General features: G+C 39.8%; 1 protein-coding gene across 1 annotated transcript in view; it reads right to left on the bottom strand.

Moving 5' to 3' along the window:
- Positions 1-155: 155 nt before the first annotated feature.
- pde3b (phosphodiesterase 3B) overlaps positions 156-24,959 on the bottom strand; it is a 29,317-nt gene continuing 4,513 nt past the window's right edge. The window contains exons 2-16 of the mRNA XM_008310777.3: positions 7,614-7,664; positions 6,857-7,105; positions 6,380-6,534; positions 5,537-5,637; positions 5,220-5,451; positions 5,020-5,108; positions 4,481-4,644; positions 4,253-4,387; positions 3,683-3,794; positions 3,468-3,581; positions 3,040-3,239; positions 1,711-1,914; positions 1,447-1,608; positions 937-1,186; positions 156-856 (exon numbers count right to left, since the gene is read on the bottom strand). Of these exons, the coding sequence (XP_008308999.1) occupies positions 627-856; positions 937-1,186; positions 1,447-1,608; positions 1,711-1,914; positions 3,040-3,239; positions 3,468-3,581; positions 3,683-3,794; positions 4,253-4,387; positions 4,481-4,644; positions 5,020-5,108; positions 5,220-5,451; positions 5,537-5,637; positions 6,380-6,534; positions 6,857-7,105; positions 7,614-7,664 (2,448 nt within the window). The 3' untranslated portion in view covers positions 156-626. The remainder of the gene's footprint in view (positions 857-936; positions 1,187-1,446; positions 1,609-1,710; positions 1,915-3,039; positions 3,240-3,467; positions 3,582-3,682; positions 3,795-4,252; positions 4,388-4,480; positions 4,645-5,019; positions 5,109-5,219; positions 5,452-5,536; positions 5,638-6,379; positions 6,535-6,856; positions 7,106-7,613; positions 7,665-24,959) is intronic.

Raw genomic sequence — 24,959 nt, 5'->3', positions numbered from 1 at the left:
ACAGTATATTATATATATTCATATGAGTAGTTATGTATGTATGAGACTGGGCCTGAAACTGCCTCAGTCTTGTCTTGTCATTGAGCAGTTCACTTTGGTAAAGGGAAATCATCATCTCTCCAACCTGTCGCTTACTTCATTATTTTTCCTATTTGTTTTCCTTTCTTAAATACAGATATATATAGTTCTAGTACCTAAAGGAGCTGAAAGGCTCTCGTTCAGGGCCTCCAGCCGTGTTACCATGGAGGCGCTCCTCTCTCCTTTTCCCCTTAATCCTCCACAGTGTTTTCTCCTGGTGCTTTACATCTCTCTGGGGCAAAAAAAGTGCATAGAAATTTTGGGCTCCTACCGTTGCAGCAAGGATCCGCTCACAGTAGTAAGGCCATATATTTGTTTCTCCGAGAAAAACAAAATAAAAAAGGATATGACCTCAGTTTGCACAGTGGAACATTTTGGATGTGAAATAAAATGTGAAATAAAAAAAAAAAGAAGAGGGAGACAAGAGTGTTTTTTATGTGCATTTGTCAACTTGAGGGCATTAAATGTTGGTGAAAGGCAGTTGGCTGAAGGACACACATCCCTGTCTCGTCTCATCTACCAAACTTTCTTTACTGTTGGACCTGCTGCTACTGACGATCTTCTCCCTCATCTTCTTCCTCCTGGATGACCTGGATGTCATCGCACGAGGATCCCGGGAGGCTGGCGGGTGAGGTGGGAAGCAGGCCTTCAGTCTGCGGCTGTTTGCTGAGCTCTTTGTTCTTCTCCTCCTCCTCGATGGTCTTCTTCCACACCTTGTGGTTCTCCGTCAAGTGCTGCATTATGCTGCAAAACAGCCTGCGGTGCCTCTTTCTTATCTCTGCATCAAAAACATTCAAAACAAAAGGTTAGCCATAATTCACTGACCGTGAAGACCAGTAAACAAATAGTGTATCGTACTTGGTGCTAGCTCATCCTCCAGGTCATCTTCCTCCTCTTCCTCAGAGTCTGTGTCCACCTGGCCTTCCTCATCTTCTTCATCTGAGCCTTCGTTCACCCAGTGGCCAGGGAGGAGTCCAGCAGCATCGTAGGAGTTACACAGTGGCCCTACAATGTGAGTGATGAAGGACTCCTGGAGCTTAGCCAGCTGCGGGGAGGCCCGGTCCATGAAGGGGCTGATGGGTAACCCCAAACTCGCCTCCTCGTCTCCCTACAGGTCCAAGAAGCACAGTTGTTATTGGAATTTTTTTTTCCGTGGAAAAACACTTCAACATTTTGTATTTTTTTATTGAACAGAATGGGAATCGGCAAAAATCGCTATCAGCATGTCATGAGAAAAACAAATCACAACATTTACTTTCTTGATTAAAACATGGACTAAATAAAATATTCAACTTTATGCTCATGTTTACATTTTATTTATGCAATAACTAGGATATGAGAACAATTATATAATTTTTTTTGTTTTACCTGCTCATAGAACTCATTCACGATGCCCTCTGTCCATTTCAGATGGAGGTCACGGACTTTCGCCGGTCCGTTGATATCTGCCAGCTTGATACACATTTGGCAGACCAACAGTCGGTCGTTCTCATTGGTCCAGTCAATTCCTGGACTGCTCACATCATTTACCTGGAGATAGATTCAATATTGGATCAGGTCAGACATTTTCTCTATTAATTAAGAGCTTATTAAATCAGAAATTCTGTCATTTGGTCACATGACTTTGAGGACCTTGGCATTGAACTCTGCCAGGATGTCAAAGTGCTTCTTGAGGTCTGTGGCCAGGATGGCCTCAATGACGAGGAAGCGGAAACGCTTGAACTCCACGTGATCCAGGTTGACCAAGAAGTTGAACTCGGGCCGGGAGAGGTAGAGGCTCCAGGCTGAAGCAGCGTGGTGGTTCTCCAACACTGAGCGGTCATTGTACAGCACTGCCTGGAAACACACCAGAGGGGGACGGCAGGTGGTGAGAGACAGGAAGACAAGCCTCACTCAGAACATTCCTGTAAAACATGCCTGACATTCATTTATTTTTGATATTTCACTCAGTGTGGAAATTTAATGGTTTAATAGAAAAAAAAAAAAGATTTCTTATGCTAGATGGAGTTACAGACAGGGTCAACTGACTGCAGGGCTGCGGGGGACAGCAGGCCTAAAACTTGTACAGAAAAGGACCAATAAGAAACACTTTTCAGTGTAAATGTGGGCTGTCAACTTTATCAGGAAATCGATAGGTTCAGGGTTCCCTCTCCTTTCTTTTAACCCACTTTCCTGGGACTTTAACAAAAACCCAGACAGCATGAGTGCTATCAATGCACACGTTGTGAAAAAACAATATTTAAACAGGAGCACACTGTTAACCTTTTGACCCCCATTGAGAGGACTAGCAGATGGAGATGAAGTGACCAAGTGACCACAGGAGTCAGTGGACACTGTGTGTCTGCCGACCTGTTTATTTTTTAGAATATTACTCTGCTCATACCATCCATCCATACTGAACATGTAGTCACCCATATTTTCAACATCTGATCCTTTGTTTCTGAAAACACAGCAGTGTTTACGGCCCACTTTTAGATCAGGCGACAACATCTGCCTCATGTGATCTGATGACAAGGAGAGGGCTCGGTGTAAAGGTGACAGACCTGTGGCCAGATACACTGAAGTACACTGATGTTTATACACACACACACACACACACATATATATACACATACACATTTGTCGTGTATATATCATCCTAAATATATCTCCACTTTCTTAGCCTTTTGTAAGTTTTTAAACTATTGAGGGAAACATGGTCCTTGTACAGCCTACAGTACAACTTTGCAGCTTTCTACATACGACCAGCCACTCATTCTGAAAGCAGTGTCATTGTACAGTATGTATAATATTGTACTTTTTTTCTAAATGAAATACAGTATTTATTTCAGTGAATAAATACTGTATTTCCTGCGTTGGGGAATGCACGGTGTAAATGAAAGAAAACACACAGAAGTCTGACTGCTGTACATCAGCTAATACATGTCTCTGTTAGATCCTGTGGCTGCTGCAGCCGGTTACCTGAGGTGCATTAGTGGCTACTAGAAAGGCATTTGTGCGACCAGGATGGTCATAGTCGTGCATTGCAGCTGCTACATAGAGGGCCATGAGCTCCAGGGCTGGAATGTTCCAGGCCAGACACCCGTAGCTGTCGTCTGAAATGGAGAGACTCTTCGATGAGGCGTAGGATACTCTACCTGGAGAGATCCCACTGTCTGAGTCTGGAAGAAATGACAGACATCACAGACCATCTTATATGTATGTATTTTGTACAAAAAACAGTGCAATGTAACATTTTAGCCACAGAGATGATTCAGATTCTCTCTCTCTCTTAAATCATTAAGACAAATGAATTCTTCAAAAAAAAGATTTTTTTTTTCTGCTCATGTCTTAGCCACCAACCAGAAATCTTGGTACACACCATCACTTGATCTCTTGATCTCTTTTACCTGTGTCACTTCCTGTCACATGTTCGCTGTGGATCTGCTGGAACCCAGGGATTGGTTGAGTGGTCAGGTACCAGACAGCATGGAGGACATCAGTAGCATGGACCCGGTTATGATCTGAAAATATTAGAGAGGTAAATGTGATGCCATTTAAATGAAGTAGCGATGAAGGAGCCTGCCCTAAGTACGTTTTCAAAATGTTCACACTGCCAACTCACAGGGAATGTCTCTGTAGCCATTTTCCAGCGCATGGAAGTACGACATGAACTCCCTGACTGGGATCTTAAAAATTTCAAACAGACTGGTGTCCTGGAAAAGTGTGTAAGTCACCTGAGGAACGAAAAATGTTTCACTTTTACACCAATCACTAACACTGATGTTTGGCAAAAACTGAATAACAGTAAACATGAAAAAATGTACGAGATGTTTGGCAAAAACTGAATAACAGTACACATGAAAAAATGCCACTGGAGTCATTTATCTTTGGTTTCCTTTTTGGCTCTTCTTTAGGGATGAACCAATCAAAAGTCATGCAGGGGTATCTGCCCTGATGTTGACTAAATTGCTTGATCACAAATCAAATAATTGGGCCGATCCATTTACCCAAATTCTATGCTTGTGTAGCCAGGAAAATGCCGATTTCCAATCATTTATAATTAAAAGAGAATTACTGAGGAGAAATTGCATTTAGGTTTCATAGGAAATATTTTTTAAAGATGAACAAAAGACCAAGTAGAATTCCGACAGCCTACTACAGCTACTACTACAGCTACAGGCAGAAGACGTACGTAGCTGAGTATTCTCCCCCTCTTCCCTCCTGTTTTGTCCACCAGGTCAAAGATTTGAAAGTTCCAGGTGTTCATCCTCTCCATCAGAGCGTCATGGTCCTCCAGCATAGGATCTAGTCTGAACTCCTGCTCACCCTACAGGAAATGGCAAAAAACACAAGTCGCAGAGTGGGTTATCTTTCTGATTTGGGATGGAAGTGGGAATAAATAGGTCGGTGAATCTTCTACCTCTGATTCCTGAGTCTGCTGTTCTGTGCTTGGGTTCCTTTCCTGCTCCTCTTCTGCCTGCCCCTGGTTTCCTGAAAAATCTAAGCTCCCTTCTTCAGTCATGTCCACCTCTAGACTCTCCTCCCTGATCAGAGGCTCTCCTCCGAACTCCAAACCCTCAACTCCTGCGTGAACAGAGCAAAGACAAGAGGGGAATAAAGCCTGGTTCCACTCCTGTGTACTGAGCGTGCATGGTTTTAAAGGGAACAACCGTCAACTAAGTTCAACCTGATACAATGTCATGTAATGAACAAAACTGCTGAAGTGTGTGGTCAAAAGAAATGTATTAGTCTTTAGACTATACAAAATTCTATACTTGCATGTGTTAATGCTGTATTTTTAAGTATTTTTGCCAAGTTCCTCAAAAGAGTATTTTTTTACCATTATTATCTAATGGTTTTATGTCACTTATAGATGTCACTTCATTGATATAATACCATTAACAAAATATAACAAATGTAAGCTATACACTCATCGTACTTGATTTGAACTGTTTATACCTGATCGCCTGCGTTGAGTCTCACTGACAGACGGTGCATGAGATTCTCCTGTATCACTGGGAGATCCCTTCAGCATCTGACGACCACAGCTATAGTTGGGGAAGGACGCAGACATCACACACTTAGGACCACAAATTCTTAGAACGGACACAGAAAAAACTAAGGTGGCGTGGCGGCATCTTCTGTGCAGCAGGTCTGACCTGGTGCAGAGAGGGTGTGAAGAGCTTCGGAACGTCTGCTGAAAATCAGGCGAGCTGAAGGTGTAGCCCAGACTTTTGTGGAGGTTCAGATTGACACTTGGTTTCGTCAAAAAGTCTGCCGTGTCGGGGAACTCCACAGGCGACCTCGTGACGAGAGACGATGAGGAGCCTGGACCGATGGCTGGAGGGCTGTGGCTTGGAGAGGTGACTGGACTCAGGCAGGGAGATGTGCCTGGAGAGGATTAGGGAAGCTGAGAAATTTCTGGGGAAACAATATATGTCTGAAACTGGAGGAAATGTATCCTTCAAAGCCTCACCAGCTCTCCTAGGCCCTGCGTGGTATGTAAGGGTAACAGACGAAGACCTCTGTTTGGGAATGGTTAGCAGGTTTGCACTGGGTCCATTGGACAGACCTGAGCTAAAAAAAAAAAAGAAAAGAAAAAGATATGAGAATGTTTAAAAAGAATGTAACTCCAACCCTTCATTTGACATTTTACTCTTTGACAGCTTTGCATGTAAAAGCCCAAATAAAATGGACTGATTTCAAAACGGAACGATCGGCATGAAATTAGTCTGAGAAACTCATTAGCCAGAAACATTGATCCTCTACTGCCCTCTTGTGGATATACCTTGATTCTACATCCTGGAGCACACCATGAATTGTTCTATTGGTTTATTTAATTTGCAATAAAAACCTTTGCACATGTACACATGGAACACTGTGTAAATACAGCAAGAACTGCATTTAATAAATACACTGCACAATAACACAGTGTACATATGTGTACAGTCGTCTAGAACTTTACTCAGACAAAACCAAAAGTAATTTTAAAAATGCAATTCAAAACTTTTAAAGCAACAATGGTGTGTCAGCACAGAACGGACGTGGCTTTGTTTTTGTATGTTTACAGAACACCAAGCATTTGATACGCATCATAATACTCTTATTACTTACCTGTTACTTTATGAACTTCCCAATTTGTTTTACAATACTGTTAGCAAAATGTGGCACAATAAAGAAGTACGAAGAAGTAATAAGTTAAATAAAATCTATAAAAATAATGGGTCAAAAGTTAAAAAGATTCTGGATTGCAGTGATTTTAGACTGGTGAATTTTTATAAGATGGCAGTAATAAAATAATGTTTTTTGTTGTTGTTACCTGGTCATGTTGAGGTCAGGGTGTGGTCTCTTGCCACTGTTGCGATCCCAACGTAAAGATGAAGTTGATTCGAGTGGTGAGAAGACAGTGGAGGAGGAGGAGGTGGAGCTGCGTCTGGGCTGAGGAGTGGGGAGGCTGTTCCTGCTGCTCAGACCCTGATCGGCAAAAAATAATGACTTTCTTTTTAACGGACACCAAACAACAATAACAATACAATACCAAAAAGATAAAAGCATGTGTTACAAGGTGTGACCACCCTGTTACTGGTGGTAACCAGTGGACTAGTGCGTTTGTTTTTTTTCCTTTTCTTTTTCATCTATTTATGTATGTGTTCATATTATTTAGTGATATTTTCATGATCCAAACAAGATACAAGAAAATAAAAGAAATAAAAGAAGTCAGCAACAATTAAAGAAACTGAATGAGCTGGTTTTAGATTTGGTCAATCGATGTATCCGTGCCAGTCTGTACACCTACCTTAATGGTCTTTCTGTCACTGCGCTCCACAGAGTCCTCTACCTCGTCGCAGGGGTAGAAACCTGGAAAAGGTGTGAAAGGGTTGACCCTGGGACGACAGGACCCTGAGAACGTCCCCATGAGGCTGGAGATGCTGCGCAGGGATGAGATGGTGTGAGGGGACAGGGCAGGGTCCATAAGCAAGTCTGACACCATATTCCTGGCCTCATTGATGACCGACAGATCCACAACGCTGCCGCTGAGCGCTCCCTGCAGTTTGCACAAGTAAAACGCATGTAGTTATTTTGTTCATTCCTTTTTTAAAAATATTTGTTTAAATAAACACTTGTAGCGTTGGCTAATTGTCTGTGTGGTCATCTGTTTTAGGAGCATAAAAGAAACATTAGCACCGGTAAGTAATTAGTGGGGGAAAGAAATTGTAGTCCGTTCATCCTTCATCCCACAATTCACAGTGGGAGTCTCTGCAAACCACACAGGCTGCCATAGGAGGCGCCATTAAGTATATGGTTCCTCTGGGGATCAAACACAGGACCCTGCGGCAGACATGATAACTGCTGCACTATGGAACCAAAATACAGTGACACGGTGGTTGTACTGCAGGACGGGTGTGAGATTAATTCTTATAATACACAAGTCAATGTAGTAAAGTAAATATCAGAAACATTAGTGGAATGTCCTGTTGATTCATTTCTATTAAAGGACCTGTAATGTGTGAACAGCCTTTAGGTGTGTGACTTAAAACAAACATAGTACTGACCTGGTACTGGGGTTTGTACCAGTGCTTCAGGTCCCAGTCCCATAGGATCATCTAAGACAAAAACACATTGAAAATGGTCAGTCAAATTTCATCAGGTTACTATTCAGAGAAATACATTCATAGAGAGAACAGAGGTTTGGGCATCCTGGTCTCTTTGAACCACACCAGCCACATTCACGTCTCTCCTGAGAGGGCACAGGCAGATCAGTGAAAAACAACAGTGTTTCTCTCAGACAGTCCTGCCTGTTATCTAAACACACGCTGCAGTGACAGTTTACATTACGGATTTCCTGCACCACATGATGCACTTTCTACTTTCTACTACAGGTATGCGATTGCACACTACTTTTGTGACAGCAGATTGAGGCCTTTGTTTGAAAACCAAATGAGAAAAAACAAAACAAAACACAAAAAACCACCATGGTGTGTCTACAATGGAGCTGTGAGATCTTATCTGGCTGCAACTACGTCAATTGGCAGCATTGTCATGCTATCTGTTGGTAACCAAACAGTGCTCACACAAGAGTATGCGGACAGAGTTGGAGCAGGTTTTGTCACATTAAGTTGCTAGACCTGAAGGTGCCTTATTCTTCTAAGTGTACATAAAAAAAAAAAAAAAAAGAATGGCAAGAGTCAACGTGGTAACAACTCACTATGTTGTTAAAAACACATGTTCTTGACTGGATAGTTAACTTTTTCAGACTGGTATTCAAATTGAAAGCAATGTGTTGTCACTGTGTATTTGACACGTGATAATTGTAGATATTTAGAAAACAGTAGTACATGGAAAACTTTTTGCTAATCATTAAAAAAAAGGCAAATATTGTAAAATGTATAGAAGCAGCAAAAACATTAGACTGTAATTCATCAGCAAGTGATACAATTGGAAATAAAATGTAAACTGAATTAGCTTTCAAATAAAGATGGTTATCAAAGATTGGTCAACTTGCAGTCCCACCACACACCACAAGGGCCAGTGACACAGAAGCTTTACCACTTCTGATTTATTCAATTGAAAAGGTAAATGTGAAAATATGAATTTTCCCTGCGTACCACTAGAGAGTGCGTACCACAGTTTGAGAACCACTGGTCTATGCTGTGTATGACCCTACTGAACTGTAAATATGTCCATGCAGATACACGGTATCATACATTATAATAATTATATACTGTACGTAACAACATGGATTTCCACACTAACTGCTGGAGAGTTGGTGTAAAGTATAAAGATTTTTTTTTCCCACTTCCATAGGTGCACGTTAAAGCTGCTGCACATTATACTGATGGGCTGATAAGGAGACTGTCAGCTCTGTCCCATCTCCTCCAATCAGTAACCAATTCATTGATCAAAGGGAGATGTTGGGCATTTGTCATCAGCATCTGTACTATGCTGCCAAACATTTTATATGGCAAATAAGCTCTGCCATGGCAACCTGACATAGAGGCCAGCAAACAATGCTGCACACACCATGGCAACAGGACGGTTGGAGAAGGCTGGGGGACAGAGTTGTTGGCCTTTTGCTTGTTTACGGAGACGCTCAGACGAGCCGAGGCCGACAGGGAGAAGGACAGTGGCTAAAGACGGGGGTAAGGGGGAGGAGGGAGGGGTGAACGAAGAACAGAGGTAAAGATCAAGATAAAAGAAACAGGAGACACAAGGAGCCAGCATGTGAGCCCGGTCTTGTTTGACTCCGAGGATCATGTTTTGTTGGCAGTTCCATTTTCTACTGACCCTCATGATTGCATACGCAGCACACACCCAATCAAACGCTCAAATGTCCAGAGCGTGTCACACGATATAGTGTACTATGTGTACATGCTGTCAACACCTCGCCCTGGCAGTATGCTCTACGCCTTAGCTTTTATTATCCGTTCACAATGCATAACAACATAGACAGCACTCTCTGACAGTACACTCTGTCTATGTCTATGTCTCTCTCTCTCTCTCTCTCTTTGAGTAGAAACAGGAAAAGCTGGATGAAGGCGCAGCCACCATCGTCACTGCTGCCACCACCAGCATCTCGGTGGCCTGTGCCAAGCAACAACTTATTGAGGGCCTTCAGCATCTGCTGCGATTACAATCGGCCTATGAACAGCCCAGATATTTTTCTCTGTGGTGTTATGAAAACATGACATGAGGGCAGACGCATACAGTAACGCTTAAATCAGCCGCTGACACTGAAGACACCTGCACACACAAAGACACACAAATAGCCTGCATTATGGACCATAGTCCATTTGTCACCTGTTCATGTTTTTGTACTGCGAGAGTGCAATCTGGAGAATTGAGTTAATTGCTCTGGTGAAATTAAACTGGCAGAGGTTATGTTGAATTACACAGTTTCTTTATTTTCTACACCAATCTGTTCTCCTTATATATGAAATCCACATCAAACTATTTTAATCAGCATACTTCTGCAAAATATAACAAAATAAAACATTTTCTTTTACATATTTTTATTGTAACTTTTTCCGACACTTAAAAAAGGGCTCTAAACTTAATTTAATTTAGTTTAATCCTTAAAGTTTGCATTTTATTACAGTCCTGGCCTACTGGATATGATTACATTAATATTTTATATTATCAAATTATCTGCAATTTTGAAAAACTGGGCCACTCAATGGAAGTTTGTTACCACCCCTGATAGGAATTCTGTGCCCCATGGAAGGAAACGACAGATGGCCCCCTTCATACCAAATACACTTTTTGATGCAAGACTGATACCCACTAATGAATTCATTCATGCAAAACCAGTGGCCCTTGCCTTAGCTCACGAAGGTAGCTGGTTCAATCCCTGGTAATAACCGATGTTCTGTATGACATGTTGCATCCAGGAACTCTGGTCTGTTCCCAATGCCCAAAATCATGCAGAGTTTGGTTAATTGTTCAGACTAAATTGACCTTAAATGTGACTGTGGTTCATCATATATCTCTACAACTGTCCAGGGTGTACCTCGCAGTATGACCTAGGATTGGTTCCAGGTTCTTTGTGACCTTAATAAGGATTCAGTAAAAGAAGATAAATCAAAATGTTGAAGAAAAAACCAACCCAACATAAAATAGATTTTAGCTTTTTTTTGTTGCATATTTGTATTTAATAATAGTTACTATTCAGCTGTAATGAAAACCACCATTACTACTGTTCTCTGTTTGAGCTAAAAGTTCAAATTCAGGTTAAATTTGACTTTTTGCACAACAGTAAGAAGGATTTGACAAACATTTCCTGTTTTCCCTGACACATGGAGAGCTCCAATACATTTGACATTTATCTATAAATGGTCACAAATTTGCACATGGTGTTTTCCTCAAATCAATATTTTCAAAAGAAAATGTAGCAGAAATGTGTAAATTGTTAATTTATTGGCAAAATGCTAATTGTACAGTTGCATGTCAATGTTGTACTTAAAAGAAACTTCTGATTCATGTTCAGAGTTCAAGCTTTTCCATACAGGTAAAGCAACAACAAAAAAAAAGCCAACATCAAGACCGATCCTCGCATTTGCAGAATTATTAAGCAAGAGAACCGTCATAAATATCTCCTAACAAGAGCCAATAAACCTTTGCAATCTGTGAGACGGCTGGTTAGTCACACCTGCGTGTCATATTAGCTGGGCTCTGACACCGTGGTGTGAGGTGCTGGGACTGATGATAATAAGAGTGCGGGGGCTGAGAACAGGTATCAATGGCAGGCAGCGCAGCGCATTTATATGGAAAGGAGCAGGGCACTGCTGACGTCAGCGTGCAGCGACACACTCAGCCACGGCGTCAGCAAACCCCTTTGCTCATGAACATGCTGATATTGAATGAGGCTTGAGGACGCGCAAGGCCGGAGAAGACGACATAGAGAGTGAAAAGGAAGAAAACACAGGCTGGACTGATCCTAAAAATACATTCAAGAAAAGTCAAAGACAAAACCAGTCAGCATACTATAAGTTCATGTGTGTGTTAATGAATATATATCTGTGTGCAGGGTTGTTCATTTTTGTTGGACACAACTTACCTACTGCAATATATTACTGCATGTCACAGACAAGCTAAGTATAAGAAAAGGGAAAATCTGAATGTTTGCAGGGTGATTTATCTTTTACCATAGGGCTTCATTAAAATGGTTTGTTATAAAGTTGTTGGTGTACAGTCCTACCGAGTAGTTGGGATTCTGCTCAGCTAGAGGTTGGTGACTAAGAGCAATTTTGTGTCCAGTAGACGTATCCTAGAACTCTACTGGTTAAACAAAAACATCAGAACTCTGAATAGTTGGAGCAGAAGGAACCACAATGTGATCTTTAGAACAGACAGGATATTAGTTTCTGTTTGACAAATTAGGTGAGGGGTAAACGTAAAGATTCAGGCCCTTTACAGAATAACGCTCGGGTGCAAAGTGGAACATCTGGTAGGACAGTAACCAACGTATTGGTTGGATATTATTTGCTGCACAACCTAGAGAACTGTGGTGAGGTATGCTATATATATAGCATATTAACATATTGTTTTACAAACATATATGTATATTATATATTTACATACATTTATATATATATATATTTGCATATAAATATATATTATATAGTTACATATATTTATATATTTACCACATTTCAAGTTTGAACAAGTTGATAATTGTTCTCCAAACATGTAAGACAGTGAACATACTGAATGTATTTAGTCAATTTGAAATACTGTAACTATACCAAGAAAAATACATGTTAGTACCGATGGTTACTCCGTCTACAGCTGTCACAACTGTACTGTCGGGGTAACCTGACAGGTCCATGAAAAATTCTTTGACTAGGGAAGGAGCTCGTGCAAAATGTCATCCCTTTCTTTCACACTCATTTACCACTTCACTGCACTGGTGTTGTACTGACGAAGCCAGCACAAACTCATGTAATTATAAATGTTTTCAAAACCATCTGTGCTTTTAAAAAAAACTAAAATGTTGTTTAGTATAGTTTCTTTATACAGAGTAGCTCTAGAGTATGAGCTACATACAAACCATACATCCATGATGAATGGTTTAGGCCATGATGTATGGTTTAGGCCATGATGTATGGTTTAGGCCATGATGTATGGTTTAGAGACAGTAGCAATAGGCAGAAGACAGGAGGCGAAGCTGGAGGTGGCAGAGTTAAAGATACTAAGATTCTCTTTAGGAGTGACAAGAATGGACAGGATCAGGAATGAGGTCATTAGAGGGACAACACAGACAGGAAGGTTTGGAGAAAAAGCTAAAGAAGCCAGATTGAGATGGTTTGGACATGTGCAGAGGAGGGACAGTGGATACATCGGTAGAAGAATGTTAGAGATGGAGCTACCAGGTAGGAGAAAGAGAGGAAGACCAAAGAGGAGATGTATGGATGCAGTGAGGGAGGACATGCAGATAGTTGGAGTCTGAGTAGAAGATGCAGAGAACAGGGAGAGATGGAAATCAATGATCTGCTGTGGCAACCCCTGAAAAAAGGGACAAAGCCGAAAGAAAAAGAAGAAGAAGCTCTAGAGTATGAGCTGTTTGAACAGGACTATTTAAAGTTGTTAACGTGAACAATGGTTGACTGTGTAAGGTAAGAAAATGAGTTTGCCACTTCATGTGCCATTTCATTAGACCTTTACTATGTTAAAAGGCTATGAACACATACTGTATATATGTTATGGCTTATGTACTATGTTAAAAGGCTATGAACACATAAATTAAAAAAATTAAATTAAAATAGTTTTAATTTATAGAAAATGTATTAATTAAAAACTAGGAGAGATATATTGCCTTCATGCAATAAAAGCAGGTCAATTTGAGATAGTGGCCTTAACAAAAGACAGCTGTAATGTTTGTAAATAATATTTTACACACTAAAACCATTTAAACTGTCTTAGACCAGGCTTTAATTCAAAGTAATCAGAGTATGTTTTCAACAGTAGGGCAGAGCTAAGCTAAATGAGCATGGGGTAGAAACAAAATGGCTTTGTGTAAAAAAAAAATTAGAACTATTTTGTTGTCTGTTTGTAATTCGGTGTCTGATTTATTAGACATTAAGTCAATGCATTGCACCAAATTGGCCACATAATGAAAACATGTTTTTGTACTCAAGAACAAACTTACTGTATGACCTCAATGTCATACAGAACCTCTTTTCTGTCCACTGCGGAGCTCAAGAGCAACTATGGTTTGGAGGACTGCAGGCCCGAGTACAACAGGAAGGTTATACCTGATATGGACATGAGTGCTGTATGAGGGAGGCTCACAGCCTTGTAAGGGAACATCTGGTTTTATCATGGAATCAGTGCAGGCTCCTCTCATAAACACAACCTAACGCCTGAGCCCTGGAACTCTGGCCAATAACAAGCATGTGAACACAAACGCCATCCATCAGAGATGAAGAAAGAAGGGGGGAGAAGTTCACAGGCGAGTACAGCAAGAGAGACAGTGGCAGAAAAGAGTTCAAGAAAAGACCACGATAGAAATCCAGTGCAAAGTAAATCATTTACAGGCCACTGACTAATGCTGGTCAAACATAGGTTAAAAAAGAAAAGAAAAGGTCTGCAAATCTGACATTTCATTCTTATAAAAACAGGTTTATATTAGAACTGCGTCAGACTGGCTGTTGTTGAAGTTGTTTGACGCAACACTTCAATATCTGTTAAACTGTACATCTACTTCTGCTGCGCCTCATAGCAACAAAGGGCTTGCTGCAGCCCGTCTGTTCCTACTCTCCTGATAAGAGAGTGTGGATCGCAGAGATAAAGGTCAGGATCATATAGAGCTTCTATATGTAGTTGGGTTTTTGTTTTGTTTTTTGATGCCTTAAAACTATTAGATTGTGGTTATAAAAAATTCTAGTTAAAAGTTTTTTTTTGAAAATTGACAAAGAAAATACTTAAAAGGTGCAGGAAAGTAAGATACATTTAAATATATTACATACTGGGGATGCTATGACACCTTTAGCCAGTGTCATGTACTGTGTTTACTGTAGTACTGTGTGTCACTGCCCTCATGGGAAGTTTATTTAAGGTAGGTGAATAATGTCAGCAGTTTAGATGAATTCTAACATCAGGAACAGAGACAGAAGCTGATCAGCTCTGTTACGATATGAGCCAATTAATAAAACAGCTGAAGACGAGCTAAAGCGCTGAAAAGCTATTGTTTAACATCACTTTAACATCACAGTGGGTTGATGAGTTGACCCCTAACCAGGTCACTTTTTTTGGAGGGAATTATTCAACCAACATTTTCTTTGTTAATTTGGTGTGTTAACTATGCAAAAACTTTAATTTCATTGATTATTTATTTTATTTTCAAAAACAAAAACAGAACAATTTGTTTCCTTTTTGGTAAAATTCTCCTTCCGTTAATGAAAAGAAAAGAAAGAAAAATCCCTGTAACATTTTCTCTGCCTGGTTTTTCTTGCTGTGGTTTTGGTTGAGCTCACACACACTGCACACACACTGCACACACACTGTCTGAGCAGTGTGTGTGAGCTCAATAACACCTCTATAACACCTCCTTCCAGTTCATTGTATAGTAATTTAAACTCAACTTCAAGAAACATCAGTGCCGTTGCTTAGTATTGGTGAGAGCAGAAATGATTTATTTTTTTTGGACGACCCTTTAACCTACACAAACAAATAACACCATGAAACCGTCTTGTGTGTCTGAGGGACATCTGAAAAGTATGTAGAAAATTAACTCCTATTATCTCAGGGGTTAATAGGAGTTAAACCAGAGATAACCTAGCAGAAGTTGTATAACCCCTCTCCACTGAGCCGACTGTTTCACCAACACTATCGCTGGTTTCACAAAAACAGGTCAGACAGAACTAAGCCCTTCAGCCACGTGAGGCTTTGAAATGAATTGACCATGAGCAATTAATTAACGTTTGGAATTAATAATCCTCAGATTAAAACATAGTTGTGGCCATTTCACAGAGTGGTTTCAGGATTGGGCTGCAGTTTCATCATATGATGACATGTCATTGACACCTCCATCCAGCACCACACACCCTAAAAAAGAATTTAACAAAAACTGTCATAAAGAGCAGGTGTCAGTGGACACAAGAGCTGTGGGCTAAAGTGGAGTTTGTATTTAAACAGAGCTTTTCTAGGTCTGATGACAACTCTAAACACTGGTAATCATCTGGTAACTAGTCTTAACTTTAACCACTATCCACTAACACAGATTTGTTTTCTTTGTGGATGGATTTAATTTTTTAAAATATAAACTTTTTATATATTATATATATACGGTGTATAAACATTCCTTTCGTCAGACCTGTGCAAACAGTCACAAGTTAAAATGTCACAATCAGCAGCAAGGGAAAAAAGCAAAAACAATACTCTAAGGTTTGGCACAAAAGTTCACTTTAACTTATACAAAGAGACACACACTTTCTTTCCTTCCTGCTTTTATGAATCAGAGTGTCAACAATACGTGAATTTAAATGTGCCACAGGGGCTTTTGACGTTGACCTTCATCACAGGATGTGTCACTTGAATATATTTGTCTCACTTGTACGCACAGCGAGCATCGGCTATACCTTGTATAACTCTTGCTTGACACACAGTAGCTCGTACAGTGGGCTCTTTAAGGAGATGGTGTCCCATTCAAGTGACAAATCTGCACTCACTAAAGTCCAACCTTCAAGTTCCTAGATTTAAGAGTCAGGGAAAAGCAATTTTCAGATCGACTTTTCCTCCTCAGTATCCCTTCCACAAAGAAGCAGACTCAGCAGCCAGCGCTGCTGGTCACAACATCACGCCGGAATCAACGGAGATCAGCGTTTTACATCTGTAAGTATAAACTTGGAGCTTGGCAGGCAGATGGCGTCTGCAACACCTGAAACAAATGCCACATGGCATAAACAGTGGAACACTGGACGGCTGTCAGATGAGTCAGAGTCACACAAACTAAAAGTAGGTTTACTAAACACGGTGAAGGAGAGCAAAGGTTGGTCCGACATTGTGTCCAGTTTATCCAGATTTGTGTAGTACACAGATTGGCTGGAAGATCTCTACAGTTCGAGGAATGATGTCAGCGTGGCACTGCTGCTAAAGGGCACATGAATAACATTTGAAAAGGGCAGAAGTGGTATAACAATACAGTGAGTGTGGAAAAAAACTTGGGAGTCTAAATGAGAGTTGATAACAAACAATAATTCAAGAACTCTAATTTTGTCATTATTTAACGAGAAGACATATTCAGATCTACATTATTTCAATTTGTTGTTGTGGAACATCAACAGCACTCTTACTTACATGGATAAAATATTGTTTTTCAATATATTGTCAAAACATATCAACTATGCAGCATACGTGTCAAACCCACGGTCCGCAGGATCTGAGGTTTACACATTTAGATTTGTGTACAAAATGTGCATGGTGAATAGTTCACAATACTTCTTCTCCTCTTCCAATTCTAACCTAGCGTATATTTGCCATAACTCTTCGACAAAGCAGTTGATTGCGTGTCATATTAGCGAATGGAAAATCAAAAATCAAAACCATTAATCCCGTGGGAAACACGTGACGAGCAGCATGGACTCTGTTTTGGTATTTTGAGTCACTGACATATCCTATTTTGTATGTATAACAATATTTTTATTTTGCCTGATGTTAATATTTGGAATTTAATCCTGTTTGGCCTGCAACTTAGACTGTGTTTTAAATGTCCTTATCCTGGAGTGATGGAGTTTGACACCCATGCACCGGTGGGTATTTCAGATATTTCAGTCTAATTTTTTATTTTTTTTTGATCAATTTACCAACTGGTTTAAACGCTAGGTGGTTAAAAGCACAGAGGCAAACATTGTTTTGTTTGTTCAAACACTACAATACAGGAAAACTGCTTTAACACTCATATTGTGACCATACAAGTAAGTTGTTCAAACCTGGCTTGCGTGACAATGTGTGTACATCCAAATTGCTTGAAACCGGACTTTAAACAGAAATCATCCTGCCTGTGCACATCTACAAAGTTTGGTGCACTGAGCCCGTGTGCAAACAGATTAAGGGCTTAAAGCAGCTGACAGCAGACAGAATGTAAATAAGAGTGAAGTGAGGTCACACATACAAAATACACATATATGCGAATATATAGTAAGTTTGTGTACACAAACGTACATGGAAAACACCCAGACACACACACATACATACATAAGCACATACGCTTTATTTGCATGCCAAGTGTTTTCATTATCACTCAGTGGTGACAGACTGGATAGAGAATACTACGAACAACTTTGTTTTTGTGAGCTGTGAGAGACATGCAGTACAAAGGCTTTTAAACTTTTTAGAAATTCATTGTTGGCATCACACATATCTGAATCATGTGAACAAAATGACTCCTGTTTACAAACTCCCTACAGCTGATATTAATGAAGGCTGACGAAGCGTCACCAACCAAACTGTACAACATAAGACAGACGGCAGGAAAATGATGAAAATCGTTTAACCCTCAGGTTTTGGTGAACGCAATTACTAATAATTGACACCTCGTTTTTTTTTTTTTGTTTGTTTTTTTACAAATGTACTGCTTTGCTACTTTGTATAGGTTAATAACGAAAAGAGGAGAAAAAATAATTCTAATAATAACAACAATACCAACAGCAGAAAAAATTAAAAAATACCACTAAAAATAAAATATGAGTAGATATATATTTTTACTAAAATTATTGTCTTTTAAAGCTACTAATATGACAACTACTATTAGTAAAATTAATAATAGTAGCAATAATGATATGAGTAATACTAACAACAACAACAACAACAATAATTATAATAATTATAATAATAATAATAATATACTACCAGTCAGTGTTCAAGTTGAGACTGCATCAACTATGTGATGCAGGACAGCAGGCTGTAACCCATGAATAAAACTCCAAAAATCTCAAGACTATATTATTTTAAAACACACTAGATACTGACTTTTTGGAGGAAACATTACACACACACCATAGACAGTATTTGAACAGCACAGTCTAAGTAGACTGCAGATGAAGGTGTGTGTGCCATTGAACCCTGGCAGTGCTGGTTTATCTTCAGAAACAGCCATAATAACACTGTCTTCACAGCACGGACGCAGCAGACGTGACGTTTCTTCTGTTGTGTAAACGAACGTCTCGTGCTTCTTCAACTTTCTCTCATTAAAAAAAAAACAAAAACAAAAAAACCCACAAAGTTTTTGTCTGTTGTCACGTGAGCACTGGCACGTTCATGTCAGTTCAAGGTTGAACACTGAAAACATGCTCATGTAATAATAATAAAAAAAAACTTGCAACTGCTCATAAAGAAATTAACCCCCGAGTAAGTTTTTAATCCACTCTAACAGCTCATGTTCCAAGCACAATCACAAGCTTGGGAAAAAGGGTGGAGGGGAAAAAGTGTGAAAAACGTCGGGGTGAAGGGGGGGTGAGCTGGGAGAGGATGATCAAGGTTCCTGGGAATTGATTACACTGAACAACAGTGAGCAGATGAAGAGAAACCTTGGAGAAATGGGAAGGGAACTGTCCCACTGAAGCCTGAAGTCAGATATGTACGTCAACAAATACTCACTTACATTATGTGAAGGGAAGGAGGGGGGTTGGTATTTGCGTGTGTTGGGGGAGGGGCAGACAGGGGTTAAAGTGAGAAAGAAAGGGAGACAGCGGCAGGCTAAAAAAGTGAAGAAAAGGGGGCGGAGATTGGCTGAGTGGTGCAGTTCCTCCAAAAACAATTTGTCTAAACCTTATTATCTCCTCTGACAGATAGACCTGTGCTGCTCACAGGTCGTCACCAGTGATTGTGCTCAGACGGTTCGAGTGGCAACGGCGTTGGGTTGAAGTTGGGATTTTTACACTGCAGTGACTAATAGTGCTTCACAGTTTTGCCCTTTTCAGTGGGATCTGCCCTCAGTTGCTAAACACAAGCCCTCCTCTGTAGCTGCGGCTGACGTCAACCGTCACTTAGCAACAGCCTTTTGGTGTAAAAGCAGCAGTGCTGACACCGTTTTCAAAAGAGACGCACAGAAAGAGAGTGGGGGGGAGGGGGGGGAGGGTGAGAAGGAGATAATCAGACAAAGAGAGAAATATACATGTACACATACATATAACACATCCATCAGTGAAATGTTTTCTAATGCCTTCGTTCTGCTTAAATGCCCATGTGTAAAATTAGCTGCAACCATTGAGGTTTATTGGACTAAATGAAGCATACTGTAAAACACTAACCCCCCCCCCCTCACTACTCAGCCGTACGCTGGCCTGAACAAATTCATGCAAGGTTCAACAACCCCATCCTGAACCTAAAAGCTCAACCACCTGTACTGTTTGTATTGTTGGAGAACCTTGTGCTATAATCAAAATACCTGATTAAAGCGCAAGCAGTTGTGCAAAACACAGTTGACTCAAACTCTGGAAAAAAAAAAGCCTGTGCTGCAAACAGACCCAGTGGCTGAAGGGGAACATTCTGTTAGACTTATCTTATCAGGCTACTTCACATTGCCAATTTTTCATGTAGTGAAAACAGAAGAAGTATGAGAAGCTGTAGCTGAAGCTGCAGAAGGAAAACAAGGTTCTAATTAGCTCAAACTTGGACTGCACTGTAGCAACCGCTTTGCTTTCCAACTCTTTCTGGTTTCACTTTTTTTTTCTCATCAATAACACAAGTTCTATACAAGTACACAATATATAAGAGTACAAGCCAATATAATAAAATGAAAAATACAATCACACTGCACATCCGTTCATTTACACTGTTGTTCTTTGGGCCAGAACTTAAACAAACTCATTCAGACTGTTTGTAGTGCTGCTGCTCGTCTTCCAAATTATCTGTATTTATCTTTGACTATAAATTCTTTGTTATGGGATTAAAATGTTTGGACAATTTCACATGTCAGCAGAAGACAAAGAACATTTTTCTGTGCCCTCTTCTGAACGCTGCATCTTCAGACAATCAGCGTCGTCAGCCTAAGTTCTTGTGGTCCTATCATGAAAACTAAAGAGCTGCAAGGTAATTGCTGGTGATCGTGACGCAAACCGTTTCCAGGGTAACCTCAGTTTTGGAGTACCCGCTCCAGCATTTCCTCATCTGTTTGCACTCACAGCAGCAGGCTGACAATGCAGTCGCTGCATCCTGTTTCACTCTGCAATCAGCCAAACACACTGCACCTCGCTCGGCTTAACCCTTTCTACTGCTGCTGCTGCTGCTGCTGCTGTGAATGAACGTTTAAAAGCAGCTACGCCAGCTAGTTCTGGAACCGCAGAGAGTAAAGTTCTACACGTGCCGTCATCATGTCGTCTAGAGTTAGTAAAGACTGGGCCAGATTTTATTAGTACGATCCTCACAATGTCACTAAGAAAAATTTGACACACTTTCAGGATTTTAATATATTGTTTTTTTAGTTCTGATTCCCAAAAATGTTCACCGGCACAATTGGAGCCACCCCTGGCATGGAAAAGTAGTTGCTAAGCAATAAATTAGGAAGCATTGGTCTTGCAGTTACACAAGGTTTTACATGCAGGAATACAAGTCACATGTTAGTTTTTAAAAAAATGCATTTGAGAAATATAACAAGTTACTAAGCCTGGGAATTAAGACCTTGAAATTAAACCTGTGCCTAAATAAAAAATAAAACAAATTAACTTAAAATACATTTTTAGTTTTGAATCCTCTTAGAAATCGTAACGTAAAGATAACACCGGCACGTATCAAATAAAAAGACACGTTGCTGACAAATTTTGTTTTTACCAAATTGAAGAAAAGCTAAGGATATTATTCATAGTAAACACATCAGTTTAAATTTAAAAATATATAAACAAATATGCAGTGAAGTAGCTATTAATGAGGACATTTTAATAAGGAATTTAAAATTATTTTTATTAAAAACAACATCTGTAATTGTAATATTTAATGTGAACTGAAAACCTAACGAAATCCAAGCAGGTTTAACTAGATCAAAATAGGATGATGTAAATTACTGAGTAAATAATGGGAATTAAAAGAACCAAGGAAATACAGTACACAGTCACACACATCCACAGACATGTCAAAATCATTTGTCGAGAATACATTTACTGACTGATATAAAGCAATAGAAAAACAAACTCTATGTTTTCTTCCCACCTAAAAGGCTTTCTTCTTTTGCTTACAGCCTGATGATGTGCATTTTCTTCCTGATTCATTAGAGCCAGAGGCAGAAACCATATTCTACAGGGCGATTAATGGGACTTGGCATTTTTTTTCCTTCTTTGCAATCACCCAGTGGTACGTCATTGGGCTGTGACGTCAATGTTATATCATTCCACATGGCTTTTCAGCGAGCGAACGTGACAGCACTGAGCTCTTCTGCATTTGCGCAGCTCTCCTTTTCAACCTTTCCCTCTCTACAGCTCCTCTTGTGTATGTCTGGACATGAAGGGAGGCAGGGAGAGGAGAAGGGTAGTTTAGAGTGTATTATTTACCCCGGCCTGCCCTGTGAAACACTAACCACACACACACACACACACACCAACTTCTTTTCTTTTTTTTTGCCAATAAGCCAGCAGTGCCTCAGGAGTGTGACCCAGAATTAAAGCTTTTGGATAAGAGCTCAGGCGAAACGAGTGCAAAAATATTTGCACTTCTATTCACTTTTTCTCAGAAAATTAACTGGGTCTCAAAGAATCTTATAATTTATTTTTTAAGGGTGGGGGTGGGGGGGTAGATTATAATTCTTACCACCAATGAAATCATGTTATCGAAAAGGAAATTTAGGCCAAAAAACTATGCAGCATATATTTTTGTAAACTTTTAACTAAAAAATATGGCTGTGGTGATTTTTGGACCATCTCTAAGTTCGAGGGGAGAGTAATGTTATTATAAATCTATTGTTAGAAGTGCTACGAAAACAACAACAACAACAACAACACCCCGCAGGGTCACTGAAATGGAATTAAAATAGGCTCTTGTGACATCTGACACTGGCCTTCAATCCATACAGCCTGGATTTTCAAGAGGCTCTGAGTTACTGTAGCAGAACTGGGACTTCTGGGATAGAACACACTCAGCCATTCAATATTTGGCCACCAATACAAAAAGTCATGTGAACACGACCAGGCTTAAGCAGCAAATTGTTAAATTGGATTTACAACAAGACGTTTCCCTCAAGTTGTTCTTGAGAAGCAAAGGAACGTACACGTGGTCGTACGAGGACATGTCATTTATATCAAATCAAAGGAAATGTTGACTTCAAAAGTGGAAATAAATCTGACTGCTACTTTAAAATCCTACCTAACATAAACATAAACATAAAGTCAGAAATCACATCACACACCAGCGATGTAATCTACACACACAAAATTCACATACACAAAACTCACACAGGTAAATTCAACAGAGTACTGACATTTGGCAAATACTTCTATTACATACAAGTTCTATTTAATTTTAAATAATGATTTAAAATACAGGCTGTAATTTGATAGGATATAATTGTAGTAAAGTACAGTCCTGTTTAACTTAACTTCTGAAAGTGGTGTATTAACTAGTGATGCTTTCAGGATGAAAATGAGTGTGGTGCTGCTGGTGTTACAGTCCGATGATGCTGAGACCTGATGTTGACATCTGTTCTGAATCACAAGCGGACGTTACGTTAATCAGTACAGTAACAAGTGGTGAGGTGAGGTGCGTGGTCACAGTGTCTCTCCGTTACTTTCATGTCAAACAGTTTGTTTTGTTTTAATAATCCAGCTACGTGAACAATTTATATGTAGCCAGTGATGGGTGTGATTTCTTTTTCTAAACTGTTTGGATTTTCTTTGGTTTTACAGCACGTCTGATGTAAACTCATCATCTGTGGACACAACTGTACAGTCAGTCTGGTTTAAAGCTTTGGTGAAAATTTCCTGTATTTAATGTGACTGAAAAAGATTTGAAGTTTAGACCAGGAAGTGTGTGTGTGTGTGTGTGTGTGCAGTGCATTCCAATATAGTTGGTTGTGTGTGTGTGTGTGTGTGTATATATATATATATATATATATATATATACACACACACACACAAACACAGTATAAATATATACTTTTTTTTCTCTTTTCTTTTCTTTTCAAGAAGCACACGCCCCTACTACCTCACCAGACCACAAATGGTGCACACTACAGCTTGGCTTCACCTTTAGCATGTGCAAACCGATGCAATGACGTACATGAAACAACCACTTGTTTACAAAGTGACAACTCACCAGAGTGTGTCGGCTAGTTGAAAATTTGATTTTGATATATATATATATATATACACTCACAACATAACATAAACTACCTCATGTCTAGCTCAGCACTGTACATAGAGATTAAGAAGACGCCAATCAGGTTCAAACTGGACTTCAAAATTTAACATTCGGTGATTAACATCAGGACTAATTGTTTACACTGACCAATCAGAGGTGCCTTAAGCGACCCAGTGGGCATCATAACATGACGTGTTTGAACTGGAAAACCGCCTCACACTTTCCTTAGACGCACGTCAACAGTTTACGTCTGAATAACAGCACTTTGATGATATGGGACTATTTCTGTTTCGAGATGTCAGGTGCAGAGCCAATGGAGGTAACGCTGAAAGACTGTTGTGTCACCGTAGCTGCATCTCCTGGCAACAACGTAAACGTCCACCGTCACAGCTGTATGATGACTAACACAGGCCCCTGTACCAGAGCCAGTTGGAGAATTTCAGATTATGTATCGTTTGAGTCTCTTAAAAATGTCTTTAAGGTAACAGACATCATTATAACCCACTATCTCACTAAAGAGAACGTGTCCATTCGCACTACACCTTCAACTAAAAGGTGACTAATATTTTCCAAAATACTTTTTTGATTTAAGCATTTATTTATTTTAAGAACAAGCCAGATGTGAATCAGTGCAGATGACACATCACATTTGATCCTAATAGACAAGAACACCGGTGAACTTTTAGTTTGAAATCATTTAAAATAACCTGACACACAAAAAATGTAAACAATTTTCTGTGAATGCTCATCTACACTGAGTGTGAGTTTTCTCTCTGAAGGGTCATGAGATAAGAGCGTAAACACACAATGTTGTGGTTTAACTACAGTCATGTGTCATGCATAGGAAGAAAGGCCAAATTTGCGTCATCAAACTTTTTTTTCTCAAGTTCGTCTGAGCGGCGAGAGCTTATCAGTTCCAGTTCTAGCAGCATCAAAGCCAAACGACTCCCTCCGCATTTATCTGCTGTCGAACAGACAGAAAACCACACAATTACGTTGGTAACCGTTGATGTCACAAAGTCCTGGTTTGTGATGCTTTCTCAAGGTTAAAGTAGTGTTTTCTTGCATCTACTTCAGGACAGAAATGTGTTTCTGAAAACCCAGTGAAACAAAAAACTGTT

Source organism: Cynoglossus semilaevis, chromosome 5 (genome assembly GCF_000523025.1).
Source record: "Cynoglossus semilaevis isolate Cse_v1.0 chromosome 5, Cse_v1.0, whole genome shotgun sequence".
NCBI classification, from domain to species: domain Eukaryota; kingdom Metazoa; phylum Chordata; class Actinopteri; order Pleuronectiformes; family Cynoglossidae; genus Cynoglossus; species Cynoglossus semilaevis.
This window is presented reverse-complemented; position numbering and strand designations above follow the sequence as displayed.